Raw genomic sequence first — 13809 nt, forward strand, 5'->3', positions numbered from 1 at the left:
ACACGGGGCGGGGCCCCCGCGATCACCGCGCCTGCCTGAGCCCTGCCACCCAGGGCCACACACATGGGGGCCTGGATGGCTGCTCCTGCTGTCCCGGCCAGCCTGCAGTACGCAAATTAGCTGCCATCTTTGTTGGCAGTTAATTTGCATATCACTCTGATTGGCTGGTGGGTGTAGCGAAGGTATGGTCAATTTGCATCTGTCTTTTATTAGATAGGATGTTTTTCAGGGGAGAATGAAATGGGAACACGGTTTTAAAGATAACAATAGGAGGAAAATCTGAAAAATAATGTGGGATAATTTGATACCAAACAACTGGCGGTCAAGATGGAAAGATCTACCATTGCCCTAGGAGTGAACAATAGATTGAGAAATTGGTATTGCCTATGATAGACTTTTTACTGAATGCAACTATTGTGCAAGGTGAATTATTTAAGGCTAAACAAGGCCAGGAATTTTGGTGTCTCAAGGCTATAACTATTCTCTTCCTCCCCCAATTAAAACCCTCCCTTGGAAATAAAAATAAATAAATAAAATGGGTAGGTAAAAAAGTATCTGCTTACTTAACTTGTAGCTCCCACTCTGGCCATGTGTAATTCAGATGGCTCCAGGCTAGAGCTCCCCACTGTTACCCCATTATCAACTTTACTTACCAGGCCCTAGATTTTGGAAGGAGATCAAAATTAGTGCATTAAGGTGTGTTTAAAATGATGTATCAAGGGCTGGGAATGTGTGGGTGGTATGGGGGCGAGGGGTGGTGGTTAATGTATATTGTGTAGAACTGCCAGTGTTTTATTACTGTTCTTAAGTTCTCTGGAGCACACAGAACTATTAACTGACAGGGTCCACAGCTCCCATGCCAACTGATACCATCTACCTTGAATAAGTGAGGCTAGGGTGGGATGACTTAAAAAGAAAATCTTTATGGTTGAGAGTATTATAGATGTCCCCTCTTCCCCCACCTCCACCTGGTTCCTGCCCATCCCAGGCCTTCATCACCCTATTGTGACCATAGGTGATGCACATATGCATATAAGTTTTTTGGTTGATCTCTTTTCCCCCTCCCCTTCCCTCTGAGATTCAGGTCTATTCCATGTTCCCTTACCACTGGTTCTATTTTATTCATTTATTTTGTTCATTAGATTCCTTGTTAATTTATTTTGATTTTTTGATTGAGTTGTTGATATGTATTCGACATTTTATTGTTCATATTTTTTATCTTTTTTCTTCCTCCCCTCCCCCCACCCCCTTTTTCTTAAAGAATACCTTTCAACATTTCAAGTAATACTGGTTTGGTGGTGAACTCCTTTAGTTTTTTCTTGTATGTGAAGATCTTTATCTGACCTTCAATTAAAAAAATTTTTTTTTATTGATTTCAAAGGAAGGGAAAAGGTAGATAGAAACATCAATGATGAGACAGAATCATTGATTGGCTGCCTCCTGCACACTCCCCAATGGGGACCAAGCCAGAAACCCAGGTATGTGTCCTGAACTGTTGACCTCCTGGTTCATAGGTCAATGCTGAACTACTGAGCCACGCTGGCCAGGCTGACCTTCAATTCTAAATGAGAGCTTTGCTGGGTAGAATAATCTTGGTTGTAGGTCCTTCATTACTTTTGAGTATTTCTTGCCTACATTTTTGTTGAGAAATCAGCTGACATTCATATGGGTGCTCCCTTGTAGGTAACTAATTGCTATTCTCTTGCTGCTTTTAAGATTCTGTCTTTAAGCTTTGGCATTTTAATTATGATGTGTCTTGGTGTGGGCCACTTTGGGTTGCTCTTGTTTGGGACTCTGTGGTTCCTGGACTGGTAAATGTACTTCTTTATCAGTTAGGGGAAGCTTTCCATCATTATTTCTTCAAATAGGTTTTCAATATCTTGTTCGCTCTTCTCCTTCTGGCACCCCCATAATGTGAATGTTGGTAGGCTTGAAGTTGTCCTACTATCTTAATATTTTTGGATTCTTTTTGCTTTTGCTTGCGTGTTTTTTTGCTTCTTATTCCAAATCGTTGATTTCTCAGAATCCTCTTCTCTATTGTTGAATCCCTGTAAATTACTATTGCAGTTAATGTATGCTTATTTTCTGACAGATCCTTTTTCATGTCTTTGAAATTCTAAGATCCTTGAAAGTCTCACTAAGTCCCTTAAAGTTCTCTCTCAGTAAGATCCTTGAGCATCCTTATAATCATTGTTTTGGACTCTTGTGTCTAGTAGTTTTCTTCCATTTCTTTTAGTTTCCCCACTGGGGATTTCTTCTCTTCTTAAAATACACACACACACACACACAAATAAAAGAGTAATATGCTAATTAGACCGGACATCTTCTGGATAAAGCCATGGTGGCAGGGGCTGAGGCAGAGGCGGTTAGGGGTGACCAGGCTGGCAAGGGAGGACAGTTAGGGGCAACCAGGCTGGCAGGGGAGGGCAGTTAGGGGTGATCATTCAGGTAGGCAGGTGAGCGGTTAGGAGCCAGTGGTCCCAGGTTGTGAGAGGGATGTCCGACTGCCAGCAGGATTGGGCCTAAACTGGCAGTTGGACATCCCCCAAGGGGTCCCAGATTGGAGAGGGTGCAGGCTGGGCTGAGGGACCCCGTTTCATGCACAAATTTTGTGCACCAGGCCTCTAGTGTGTGTGTGTATATATATATATATATATACATATATATATATGCACACACATATATACATGTACACATATACACACATATACAAATATACATATACATATACATATACACATATGCACATACATACATACATACACACACACACATATTGATTTGAGAGAGGGAGAAGTAGAAACATGAATAATGAAAATCATTGGTTGGCTGCCTCCTGCATGTCCCCCACTGGGGATTGAGCCCGCAACCCGGGCATGTGCCCTGACCAGGAATCAAACCATGACCTCCAGGTTCATAGGTGGATGCTCAACTGGGCTGGCCAGGCTGTCCTTTCATTTGTGAAATGTTTATTTGTCTCTGCACTTTGATTGCTTCCCTGTGTTTGTTTCTATGTATTAGGTAGACCTGCTATGTCTCCTGGAATTGGTAGAATGGCCTTGTGTAGTAGGTGTCCTGTAGGGCCCAGTGGATCTCCCCAATCACCTCAGATGGCATTCTAGATGCACCTCTATGTGGGTTGTGTAGCACAGTCTTGTAGTTGAGCCTTGATTTCTGTTGGCATCACTGGGAGAATTTGACCTCCAGGCCATTTGGCTGTGAGGACCTGCTGCAACCAAAATGGAAGAGTTGCTGTGCAGGGAATACCCCTATGGAGCAGGACTTGCTTCAGTGGGGCATTGGTGCTCACTGAGTCTGCCCCTTCAGTGTGTTGCTTGTGGATGTGGAGTTGTAAGCTGGTATGGTGTGAAGCTGTCCACCAGGTGCACTGGCTTTGGGGCATCCTGGAAGGTGCAGTCAGTCACTGCCTGGGGCCACCGGGCCAGAGCTAGAATGATCTGCAGATTGCTGCTACTTGTGTTGGGCTTGGAAGTGCCCAGACGAGGACAAGCTATGAAGTCAGGCTGCTGCTAGTGTCAGATCTTACTGACACCAGCTACTGCTTGAGAGATTTTAGGAAAGTCTTAAGTCTAAGCCAGGACAGGCCATTCATACGGAAAAGCAGCTGCAGTTTGGACTGCAAGTTAGATGGGGAGATGATCTCATGGAATCCCCAGGGCAAGCGAATGTGTGAGGCAGGCTGATGGAAACTCATATGGTTGCCAGACAGCTCTGTGAAGGGAGGTGGCCAGCATAGGAACAATGACTCCTGAAACCACCTGTCTGGGAGAAAGCTGCCCCTAAATTCATGCCCTGATGCCAGACAATCCAATTCTTCCCTGTATGTCCCTGGATTTCCCCAAGCTGCTGCCAGTGGGTCCATCTAAGTTTGTATGTTGGCCCTTTAAGAGGAACTGTCTGGGTCTCCAGCAGTCTCCTTGTTACACAGCCACAATTCCTATTGGTTTTTACAGCCCCAATTTACAAGGACTTCTCTTCCGAGCTCTGGAAACTTGGGCTGGGGGTCTGATGTGGGACTGGAACCCCTTACTCCTCATGGGAGGCCTCTGCAGCTGAGATATCCCTCCCAATGAGGGGGAAGGGAGAAACCACATGTGGGTGTTGGACCAGCCCATTCCATCTCTCCTATCAGTTTCAATATGCTTTCTCCTTTACCTCTCTAGTTGTGGGACTTCCATTCAATCAGATTTCAGGTGGTTCTGAATGATAGTTCTTCTGTATTTCAGTTGTAATTTTGACGTGGTTGTGGGAAGTGATGGAGTACTGGCATTTACCTACGCCGCCATCTTGGCCTGACTTTTTAAAAAAATTCTTACCCGAGGATATGTTCTTCTTCTTCTTTTTAAAAAAAGTATTTTTATTAATTTCAGAGCAGAAGGGAAGGAGAGGGAGAGAGAGAGAGAGAGATCAATGATGAGAGAGAATCATTGATCAGCTGCTTCCTGCATGCCCTACACTGGGGATCGAGCCCACAACCTGGGCATGTACCCTGACCAGGACTTGAACCGTGACCTGGTTCATAGGTTGACTCTTAACCACTGAGCCATGCTGGCTGGGCCTGAGGATATTTCTTATTGATTTCAGAGAGAGAAAGGGAGAGGGAGAAAGACTGATGTGAGAAACATCAACCAATTGCCTTCCATACACACTCTGATTGAGAATCAAATCCGCAACCAGGGTATGTGCACCAGGGATTTACTGAACCTGACCAGGAAACGAATCTGTGACCCTTTGGTGCACAGGACTATGCTCCAACCAAATGAGCCACACCAGCCAGGGCTGGGATGACATTTTCTTTTTTGTTAATCTTCACTGGAGGATATTTTTTCCATTGATTTTTAGAAAGAGTGGGAGGGAGGCAGGAAGGGGGGAGACAGAGAGATAGATAGACATTGATTGGTTGCCTCCCACACATGCCCTGACTGCAGGCTGTGGATCAAACCTGCAACCCAGGTATGTGTCCTTGACTGGAAATTGAACCCATGACCCCTCGGTGCGAGGGCTGACACTCTAACCACTGAACCACACCGGCCAGGACTGGGATGGCATTTTTGAGGTAATGGCATTTGGGACCTAGAATAAACCTCTGTTTTGATGGGAGTTTGCCCTGATAAATAAAAGTGACACATAGACACACACAACTCACACATATCAGAGACTTGCTATTTTAAGAATGTACTTTATACAAAATAACCAGTTCATATGGAAATAAATCTACAGACCTCCAAAGATCAAAAAGCTTTTTAAAAAGTTCTTTCCAAAAATTATCCAACACACAATATTGAACTAACTATTGAGGTAAGTGTCGCTCTTAAACAGGGAATCAGCAGAGCACGACAAAATATACACAATATAAAAATAAATACCATTCCCCTTTCCAGTATTGGCCAGCAAAGTTCAGAGCCTTTGCAGCAGGCACAAAGAATCCCTGACCCTGTGTGCCACAGGCTAGTGGACACTGGCCTGGGCTCCCAGGAGCTGTGTGCAAGGCAGGAGGGTGAGGTGCCTGATCCCAGCTATGGAAAAGGGGTCCCACAGTGTGTGAACAGGGGCTCAGCATTTTCAGTAACTTATTAAATATCCATACCCGTTTCCAACCCCAATGCACAGGAAAATTAGTTGGTTATCAGGCATCTCTACATAAAGGTTCAGTAAATCCCTGGTGCAGAATTAAAGGGACTAGCCAGGAGACAGCTTCTCCAAAAGTCTGTTTAGCAAAGGTCCTACAAAGCAGAGAGGGATAAAAACTCAGCCTGCAGACAAAGCTTATGCACAGATCCATAGGAGAGATGACATGGCTCAGTGTCCTAAGGATGCATGGTAGATTCCAACCCACCCAAAAAGAAAAAGGGGGTCTGGTTTCTTCTCACACAGAAAGCCTCCTAGACACAGTCTTGCTTCCTAGACAGTGATGTGAGCCCCTGCATGCTCAACCAAAATTCCAACTATCTTCTCACTGTAGTGTTGAACAGTGCTGTCTGCAGGAATACTGCACCCCAGAAAGCCCCAGGGTTGAACAGTCCTTCACTCATTCTTACAACTGGACTCCATGCAGAATCCGGTGGTGGGGAGGGGAGAGCAAATGGACTGACAGACACAAAGGGGGGCAATAATGCTAGAAAACTTTAAGCCTTTCATTTCCTTAACAACAGTTTCTCTGAAAACATGCCAGGATTCTGACACTATGTAACTGTCCTTGCTTTGGGACTGCTGGATTAAGACTTCCTGTGAAGTTTCAAAGCAGGTCTTAAGAGCAGTATATTATTTCTAGATTTCAAAGTCCATTAAAAAAAAAAAAGCAAAAAAAAGTTCAACCAACAAAGAAATTTTGTGTTTTGGACAGTAACAGTTAGTATAAATAACGATACAGCAGATAAGTGCCACAGACACCAAATGGTTAGTCAGGACAAGCACTTCCAAGGTCTGAGGACTAGGCTAGGGCAAGTTGACACTCACATGCTGAGGTTTGACTGGACTAAAGGGTACAAACTACCACAAAAAATGAAGATGGGCATGGAAAAGTTTGCCTTTTGAGAGCAGCTGTTGGGCTTACTGTTAATAAGCTCATATAAACGATCAGAAGAACTATAAACGATCAGAAGAACTAACCAACCTAAGGAGAGATGGAGTGACTTCACATTTTATTTTTAAAAATTGGGATGGAAAAATTCTATGAACAAGAATCTGCATATTTTGTCCTTCCTTATTCTCCAAATGCATACCATAATAAATTTTAGCCAATAGCTAATTTTTTAAATGAACAGACTCTGAGGGGGGAAAAGCATCCAAACCAGAAATCTTTCAAAAGGCTCTCCTTTTCGTTCTGGATGTTTTATTTCTCTTGGGTCTTGGGGAAATATTACCAACTCCAATAAAGGTTAGCCATTAATATAAAATCAAATAGGTGTGAGACTCATCCTTCAGAGTGCAGCTGACCTTCTTAGGGACTACTGAGCGCCAGCACCGTGACAAGGCTGCAGTGATCCAGTGTGTAAGTCCTTCTAGCCTGAAAGCAGAACTTCTTAGGATCTCCTTACACTCCACTGTCTAGTATAGCATGTTACATGATCACCATTCATTCCCTAATGGAGAAGATGGCAAATGCATCTGCTTAAGACACTTGGAAAGAGTGCCAGAGGAGAAAGAAAAGGTCAGAAAAAAAGAGCCTGCTAGGGGAATGTGTGGATGAGCAGCCTATAGCAGTTTATCATAGGTACTCCTATAATCCTACAGCTCTTGATGGCTTCTAGAATATCTGCACTTCAAAGGCCAGTTAAAGCTCAGGATATACCAGACAGGGATGAAGTACCTGTAACACACAACCAAATTTCCACACAGGATGCAGCAAGGCTGACATGTTTCTGTTGCCCCTTTTCACAGTGTGATAATTTAATACAGTAGTTCAATTTTCTATCATTTGCCTTAATTATTTCCTCACCTCTCTACATTAGCAAGAAGGAAGATTAAGGATAAAAGAATTTACTGATTTTTTCCCTATACTCTTCACAGCTTCTAACAATAGGGGATAGATAAAGGGCTGGGAGTGAGAAGAAAGGATTACAATTACCTTAAGCAGTGTGTACACAGCTGCTCAAATGCAACCAGGGCGGAAGGAAAGGGTACATATCAGCCAACTATTGCTTCCACTCTTCTCCTATCCATGCTCCAGGGAGTTCAGCACAAAACAATCCCTACAGCATTAGCATCAAGGAAGAGTACCTATGGTTAGTGTGTTCCTAGTTCAGGAAGGAGAAAAGGCCTCTCACTCAAATCTGCTTTAATGTAAAAAGAGAGGCTGTCAGTGACAGAATGCTCTGGGCTAAGACCAGGTCTAGCCAGACCTATGCTAGCTCTAAAGACCAACTGGTCTTTCCCTCTCCTTCCTGCTTTTGCACATACACAGAAACAGAAGTAATAATACTTCCACCATGCTACCTTCCACACGAACTAGCTTAAGGGCTGGCGGAGACCTGCCCACAAACCTTCTAATCTGCTCTTCTTGCAGAGAATGTTGAGCTCTGCATTTCTCTAAACCAGATTATGCCCACAATATGTTTCTAACAAAAATTAGGATAGAATGAGAACATAGCCTCCAAACTCATTCCACTTAAAAGCATACCAAATTTAAAATTAAAGCCTGTTAGAGAAAAATTCATATTGTTGTCCATCGTATCTTAGAGGCAGACACCTGTGTTCTCTACTCAATTCAGTCATGCCTGAGCCATGAGCCACACTGCCAGGTCAACAAGAATGCCTTTATGTGTATGAATTTCCCTTATACTGGAGCTGTGTCTTGGGGCCCATTTGTATAACAAATGTTTCCAATTTGTTTCTTTTCCTAAGGATAGCATATGTTTAGCAAACTTTAAATGACAGTTTCACATTTCATCAGGATATTGGAGTGAAAGGTTCTATTGGCACTTCACACAGATGAATTTATAAGTAAATAGGACAGATTAATATACCTTGGTAGCTTTTCCACTATCCCAAAGGCATGCTTAAAAATATGCTATTCTTTAAAAAATCTATTAATTTCAGGGCATTTTCCTTAGTTCTTTCTTTGTGGGATATTTATATAAGCCCTAACTTTGGTGGCATCTCAACTAAAATCAAATACAGAATGCTAAACAGGGAGAATCCAGTGTAATTCACTTCTAAAACTGTAATAAAGTAATTTAATACTGTAAAATTGTTTCCTATCACATATACGACAAACGATTCCCCGAAACTTGTTCTTGATAGCTATTTTAAACCACCATGACTTATTTTACATTTAAAATAAGGACTATATATAGTGAAATATTCCTAAATTCCAACTGTAAACCTATAGAATACATTTTCCCTATTCAAAACTGTGCAATTTCTTTATTGATACTAACATATACAAACCTGAGTAGTCACTTCCACAAAATGTGATTTGTGCCAGAAAGCTTTGTGTGATGCCTTCCAGATCACAGTCCCAGCAGGCCTGTGAAGAGGATAAATCATTTTCTCTTCTAAGAAGAAAATACTCCAGTGATCCCAATTCCAGAAATTGGTTTACAGCTCTGGTAGAGCTGGTGGCAAACCAGGAAGGGCACTGATCTCCCAGTCTAAGACCTGAGCCACCAGACAAGAGGGCAGGCTGTCTTCTGGGCGGAAACTTCTAGAAGGCCGTGAGACTGCCTCTGAACTGAGAAACTGAACAGTTAGGGGGCAGTGGACTAAAACTCTCTTGGGCTGATTGGAAAGAAAGCCTTTACTCTTAAAGGACAGCTGGCCACTGAGGAATACACAGTGACTTATAAGAGTTTCTTTTCTACCCTCTTCTCTAGTTCCCCAAATATTCAGTGTGATGTGATTGTAAACAGATAAGGATCACTCCAGTGTGGTGTGCCCACGAGAGTTAGGACTTCCATTTTTTCCAGATTCCTACCCACCTTCCCAGTTTATGTACATACATTCACCATCACCAACAAAAATTATTTTAAAAGGCAACGTGAAAATTCTGTAAACTGGACCCAGCTCCAAAGACAATACCATGAGTAGTTCCTTCCCCAAATATATACCTGAGTTTAGCTGCTCATGAAAGTTTACAAGCACCACTCCATTCCATGCTTATGTACGCCCCTCCCAAGTTTTAGATGATTTTCCCTGAACAAGTCTCAGGACCTGGAAGCCATCATTAACTACAATTCATTTGTTCTTGACTACCAGCCATGCAAGAGATCTCTGACCAGGACTCTTGCAAGCTGTGTGTTAAGTTATTTGAGCAGAGTGGTTCTAGGGCTGTGGGCATGGCTCCAGCTCCTGGATGGCATGAGGTGGTACACTGTGAGGGGGCACGGCAGGGTGACAGGAATAAAGATGGGCGAGGATTGTTCCCCGAAATTCTCCATGTTCCAGTATTCATGTGCAGCTTTCTGTTTTCTTAGGGGTTATTTCCTCCTTGGACTAGCTCTGGGAAAAGCAAAACAAGGATGTTTTAAACAAAATTCACATTTGTGTTGTTAAAAAAAAAAAATTAAATAAGCCAAAGACCTGTTCCTCTAATCTGGGAAAATGGCTGGATTTTGTTTCCCCATCCATTTTACTTCCAGAGGCGGCTCAGAAGTGCTGGACCTCCCACTCAAACCCTACCAGTATCTATAGACTTTGTGTACACCAGGAATGACAATGCTGCTGTGACTGACACCTACTTTGTGGAGGCCGAGGGAGAGACTTATTGAGAGAAGACTGCACGTAGAAGCTCTTAGCACAGTGCCAGGTACTGAAGCAGCACTCAAAAGTAGCTACTATTATTTTAAAACCTGATTGCCTAGACCCTCAAAAATCAAATAGGTAGAAAAAATAAAATAGGCAAGGGATATATCAAAATACATGCCGGTGGCCAGTTTGGAAAAATAAAGTTTAAATAATCTCCAAATAGCTGGTTACCTAAGTAAAGGAAAAAGGAACATGTGGCAAAAGCAGAGAAGCTACTTCCAGAGGCCTTCTCTTGATCTTTCCACTGCTGAGTCAACCTCGAGCACAGAGCCTGCAGCACTTTCTGGGAAAAGTGCCTGTATCAATAGGACACATTAAAATATATTTTTTTTCAGAACAGCAATGAAGTCATGAAAAATGTGGGGTTAGAGGTGCCGACCCACCGTGCAGTTGAAAATCCACGTATAACTTAAGTCAGCTCTCCACATCAGTGGATTCCCAATGTGGATTGGGACTATGTACTTCTCTCCTACCACCTGCAGGAATAAAGAAAGCTCTAATTTTTGGTGCCTCTTACCTGATCAAGAGAGAGTGTTGGGGGCTTATGTGGTGGCAGCTCTTCCTGCAATGTTGCTGGTGCTGGGGTCTTTGGGAAAGAGGACTGTGACTGGACTGGATGCATTTGCATTCTATAGCCATGAGAGAGGAACAGTTAAGAATTGAAGGAAAAAAGATTCTTTAATCATGAAAATCTCGGGCAGCTACTGCCTTAATTATCCAGGTAATTAAACTGGAAATCATCAATACTGGGACAAAACTAGCATTATGTGCCTCTAGCCTAGGGTATGATGTAGTAAGTACATGACCACTTATTTAGTGTTTAACTGGACTGTAAACACAATCAAACAGTAAGAATTCAGAATTTGGGACACTACATGAGAACTGGCCACGGCTCTTTGAACACAAAAGAAAACAATACAATGATAGGGTGAATGCTGTAAAAGAGACTAAACAGACATTATAACCAAGTGTAAATACATAAACATTGATTAGATCTTGAATGTAAAAAATCAAAACAAAGAAACATAGCTATAAAAGACATTTTGGGAACAACTGGAGCAATTAGGACTCTATGTTAGATACTATTAATATCCTTTTCCTTGGGTGTGATGAATAGTTTGATATTGTGGTCCAGGACAATGATCCTTATTTTTAGGATATACATGTGGAAGTATTTAGGGATAAAGGGTCATGATGTCTAAAATTTACTTTAGGATGGTTTAGGAAAAAAGGCAAAAAATAAAAAATAAAACAAACATATTTAGAGAGGTAGAAAACAAATATGACAAAATGGTAAGTGCAGGAGAGGGTTTGGAGGTAAGGTTTCCTTAGGTTGGCGTTGGGGAGGAGACTGTAGGCTTTTAAGTTGGATAACATTTGTTTTATGATTAGGCCTCATAACTTTAACTGATAGGAGGATTAAAACCTGAATATGATGTCCTGTCGCCCTGCTGGGTTTGAGGGACCTATTTTGCCTTGGTCAGAGTATATGAACTCAGAAACAACGCTAAAGCCCTTGCCTACAGCTCACAAATGTGGCCATCATGTTTCCAGTATTAAAATGTAACTAAACAAGTCACTTAAATGCCAATTCATTTTCATGAGGGGGAAAAAATGTCAAAGATAAAAATCAAACCTCATGGCTAATACATTTCCATTAAGTCTCCATATCAACGATTCACATGCTCCTCTTGGTCCCAGAAGACCACTAAAGTTTATCTTCATTCCTAAGGCCATTTTTCTTTTAAAAACTATCATCTATTCCTTTTTTTCAGGGAAAAAATAAATCAAATGCAGTCTTACCCTGATGGTCTGTATGTTTCTTGAAAAGGTCCCCTTATTCCACTTCCAGTGTCTATTTGTTCCATCATTATAGTCTGAAAGTGGCCCAGGCCCTCTTCCTGACAGTGGTAGATGGGGCCCTCCTGAGAGAGGCCATTGGGCTGGGCAGCCACTGGATGGTGAGGTGGGTGAGCAGCCACAGGGGAAGAATATGCCCTGGGCTGGAGATGACTGGCCGGCTGGTGAGGTGTATAGGAAGGCCTTGTTTGTAGCATCACACCCTGAGGTGGGAAAGCAGATGAACCAAACCCCATCCCTGAACTCAGAGGTGAAGGAGGAGTCCCATAAAGATACTCGCTGGCTGACAATGAACTCTGTTGCTTGGTAGCTGCATTATGGTTGTCCAGGTCTAAAAATTCTTTGGGACTCTCTGGCCTCTCCATAGATTCATCTGGCTTCTCTTCCTCTGGACCAGGATTCTGCCCATCAGTTGCACCGACCTTAGCAGCCACTGCATCCATGCAGGTTGGGGAAGTTAAGGCAGCATTTAGTGTCTCACAGCCTTGTAGATTAACCATGGCATTCTTATCTGAGAAGAGGGGTCTTGGAGGGGGAGGCTGGCTAGGTGGGAGCCCACTTGGGCTTCCCAGGGGATGAAGGTGTCTCTGCCAATCAGAAAAGCCCTGTGGACATGTGTAGTAAGGAGTTCGCTGATAGTGATGGTAGGAAGGCTGAGGTGGTGGCTGGTAGGAATATCTCATTCCTTGGTGGGGGCGATAACGGGGAAAGACTCCAGAATGAGGGCTGTTAGAATGAAAGCCCCTCGGGGGAAAATGCTGAAGATGTGATACTGAGGGTTTACCTTCCATCACAGGGCCAAGACCTTGTAGGCCTGAACTGATGTGATAATGTGCAACTGAATTTGGGTATTCCAGGCCAGGCATGTACAAGGGAGAAAACTGACTGACAGTGCTTTCCATCAAATTGGGGTCTGCATTGGGAGGTGTAGCTGGGTTCTGTCCTGAACACGAAATGGTTTCCTGCAATGTTTTACCTCTGGGGCAGAGTGGCTTTTCTGTACCACTACCACCAAGGCCCTTCCCTTCTGATCCACAAGTGGGTACTTCAACCACCACTCCATTTTCAGGCAGAGCTCCTCTATTTGCCAGAGTGGAAAGGTCCCTCATACATCCCTGGGCTGCTGGGCTGATGTAGCCACTCTCCGAGGGCCAGGTATTTTTGCCCTTTGTTGCCTGACAGTTGTTTTCAGATGCTGAGGAGTCATTTTTGAGCTCTGGGCCCTCTGCTTCCCTTTCTTGTGGCGAACTCTGCCTGGTACAGTTGGTCGGTAAGGGCGGTGTAGTGTGAGGTAGTTGTTTGAGGTATACCCCCTCTGAGGCACCAACGCTTGGTGGCTTCTCAAGCTCAGGTAAGGGATCTGCTGTAAGAAAATGGAGAACAAAAGAACAATTCAATAGCTGAAATGACAATACCAATGGAGGTAATAATGAAAAGAACATGATAAGCAGCCAGATAAGGGGAGTCAGGGTTGAGGTGGATGTGTGGTCATTTAAGCCTCAGCTAGAAAATTTGAGAATCCCTGAAAGGAGTCACAATGTTGAGACCCTTGCACAGGAGGCAAGACCCTTTCGTAGACCAGGAGGCAAGATCTAGCAACTCTACAGCTACTCAAAAGGTTTGCCAAATAATGGAGATGTTCTTGCCTTCCTCTTCCTGTGTTGTCACCGACAGATTAGTGGA

At 43.2% G+C, this 13809-nt stretch overlaps 1 protein-coding gene across 3 annotated transcripts in view; it reads right to left on the reverse strand.

The window, feature by feature from the left end:
* Positions 1–5180: 5180 nt before the first annotated feature.
* The window catches only part of CECR2 (cat eye syndrome chromosome region, candidate 2), a 57775-nt gene continuing 49146 nt past the window's right edge, over positions 5181–13809 (reverse strand). For 2 of the 3 annotated variants that reach the window (XM_014529930.1, XM_014529929.1), the window contains 3 exons: positions 12070–13489; positions 10784–10895; positions 5181–9960 (listed from right to left, as the gene is read on the reverse strand). In XM_014529930.1, coding sequence (XP_014385416.1) covers positions 9955–9960; positions 10784–10895; positions 12070–13489 — 1538 coding nt within the window. In that variant the 3' untranslated portion in view covers positions 5181–9954. The remainder of the gene's footprint in view (positions 9961–10783; positions 10896–12069; positions 13490–13809) is intronic. The other variant, XM_014529928.1, reaches the window with a different exon arrangement.

The sequence above is a fragment of the Myotis brandtii genome, unplaced genomic scaffold, assembly GCF_000412655.1.
Source record: "Myotis brandtii unplaced genomic scaffold, ASM41265v1 scaffold7, whole genome shotgun sequence".
In the NCBI taxonomy this organism is placed as follows: domain Eukaryota; kingdom Metazoa; phylum Chordata; class Mammalia; order Chiroptera; family Vespertilionidae; genus Myotis; species Myotis brandtii.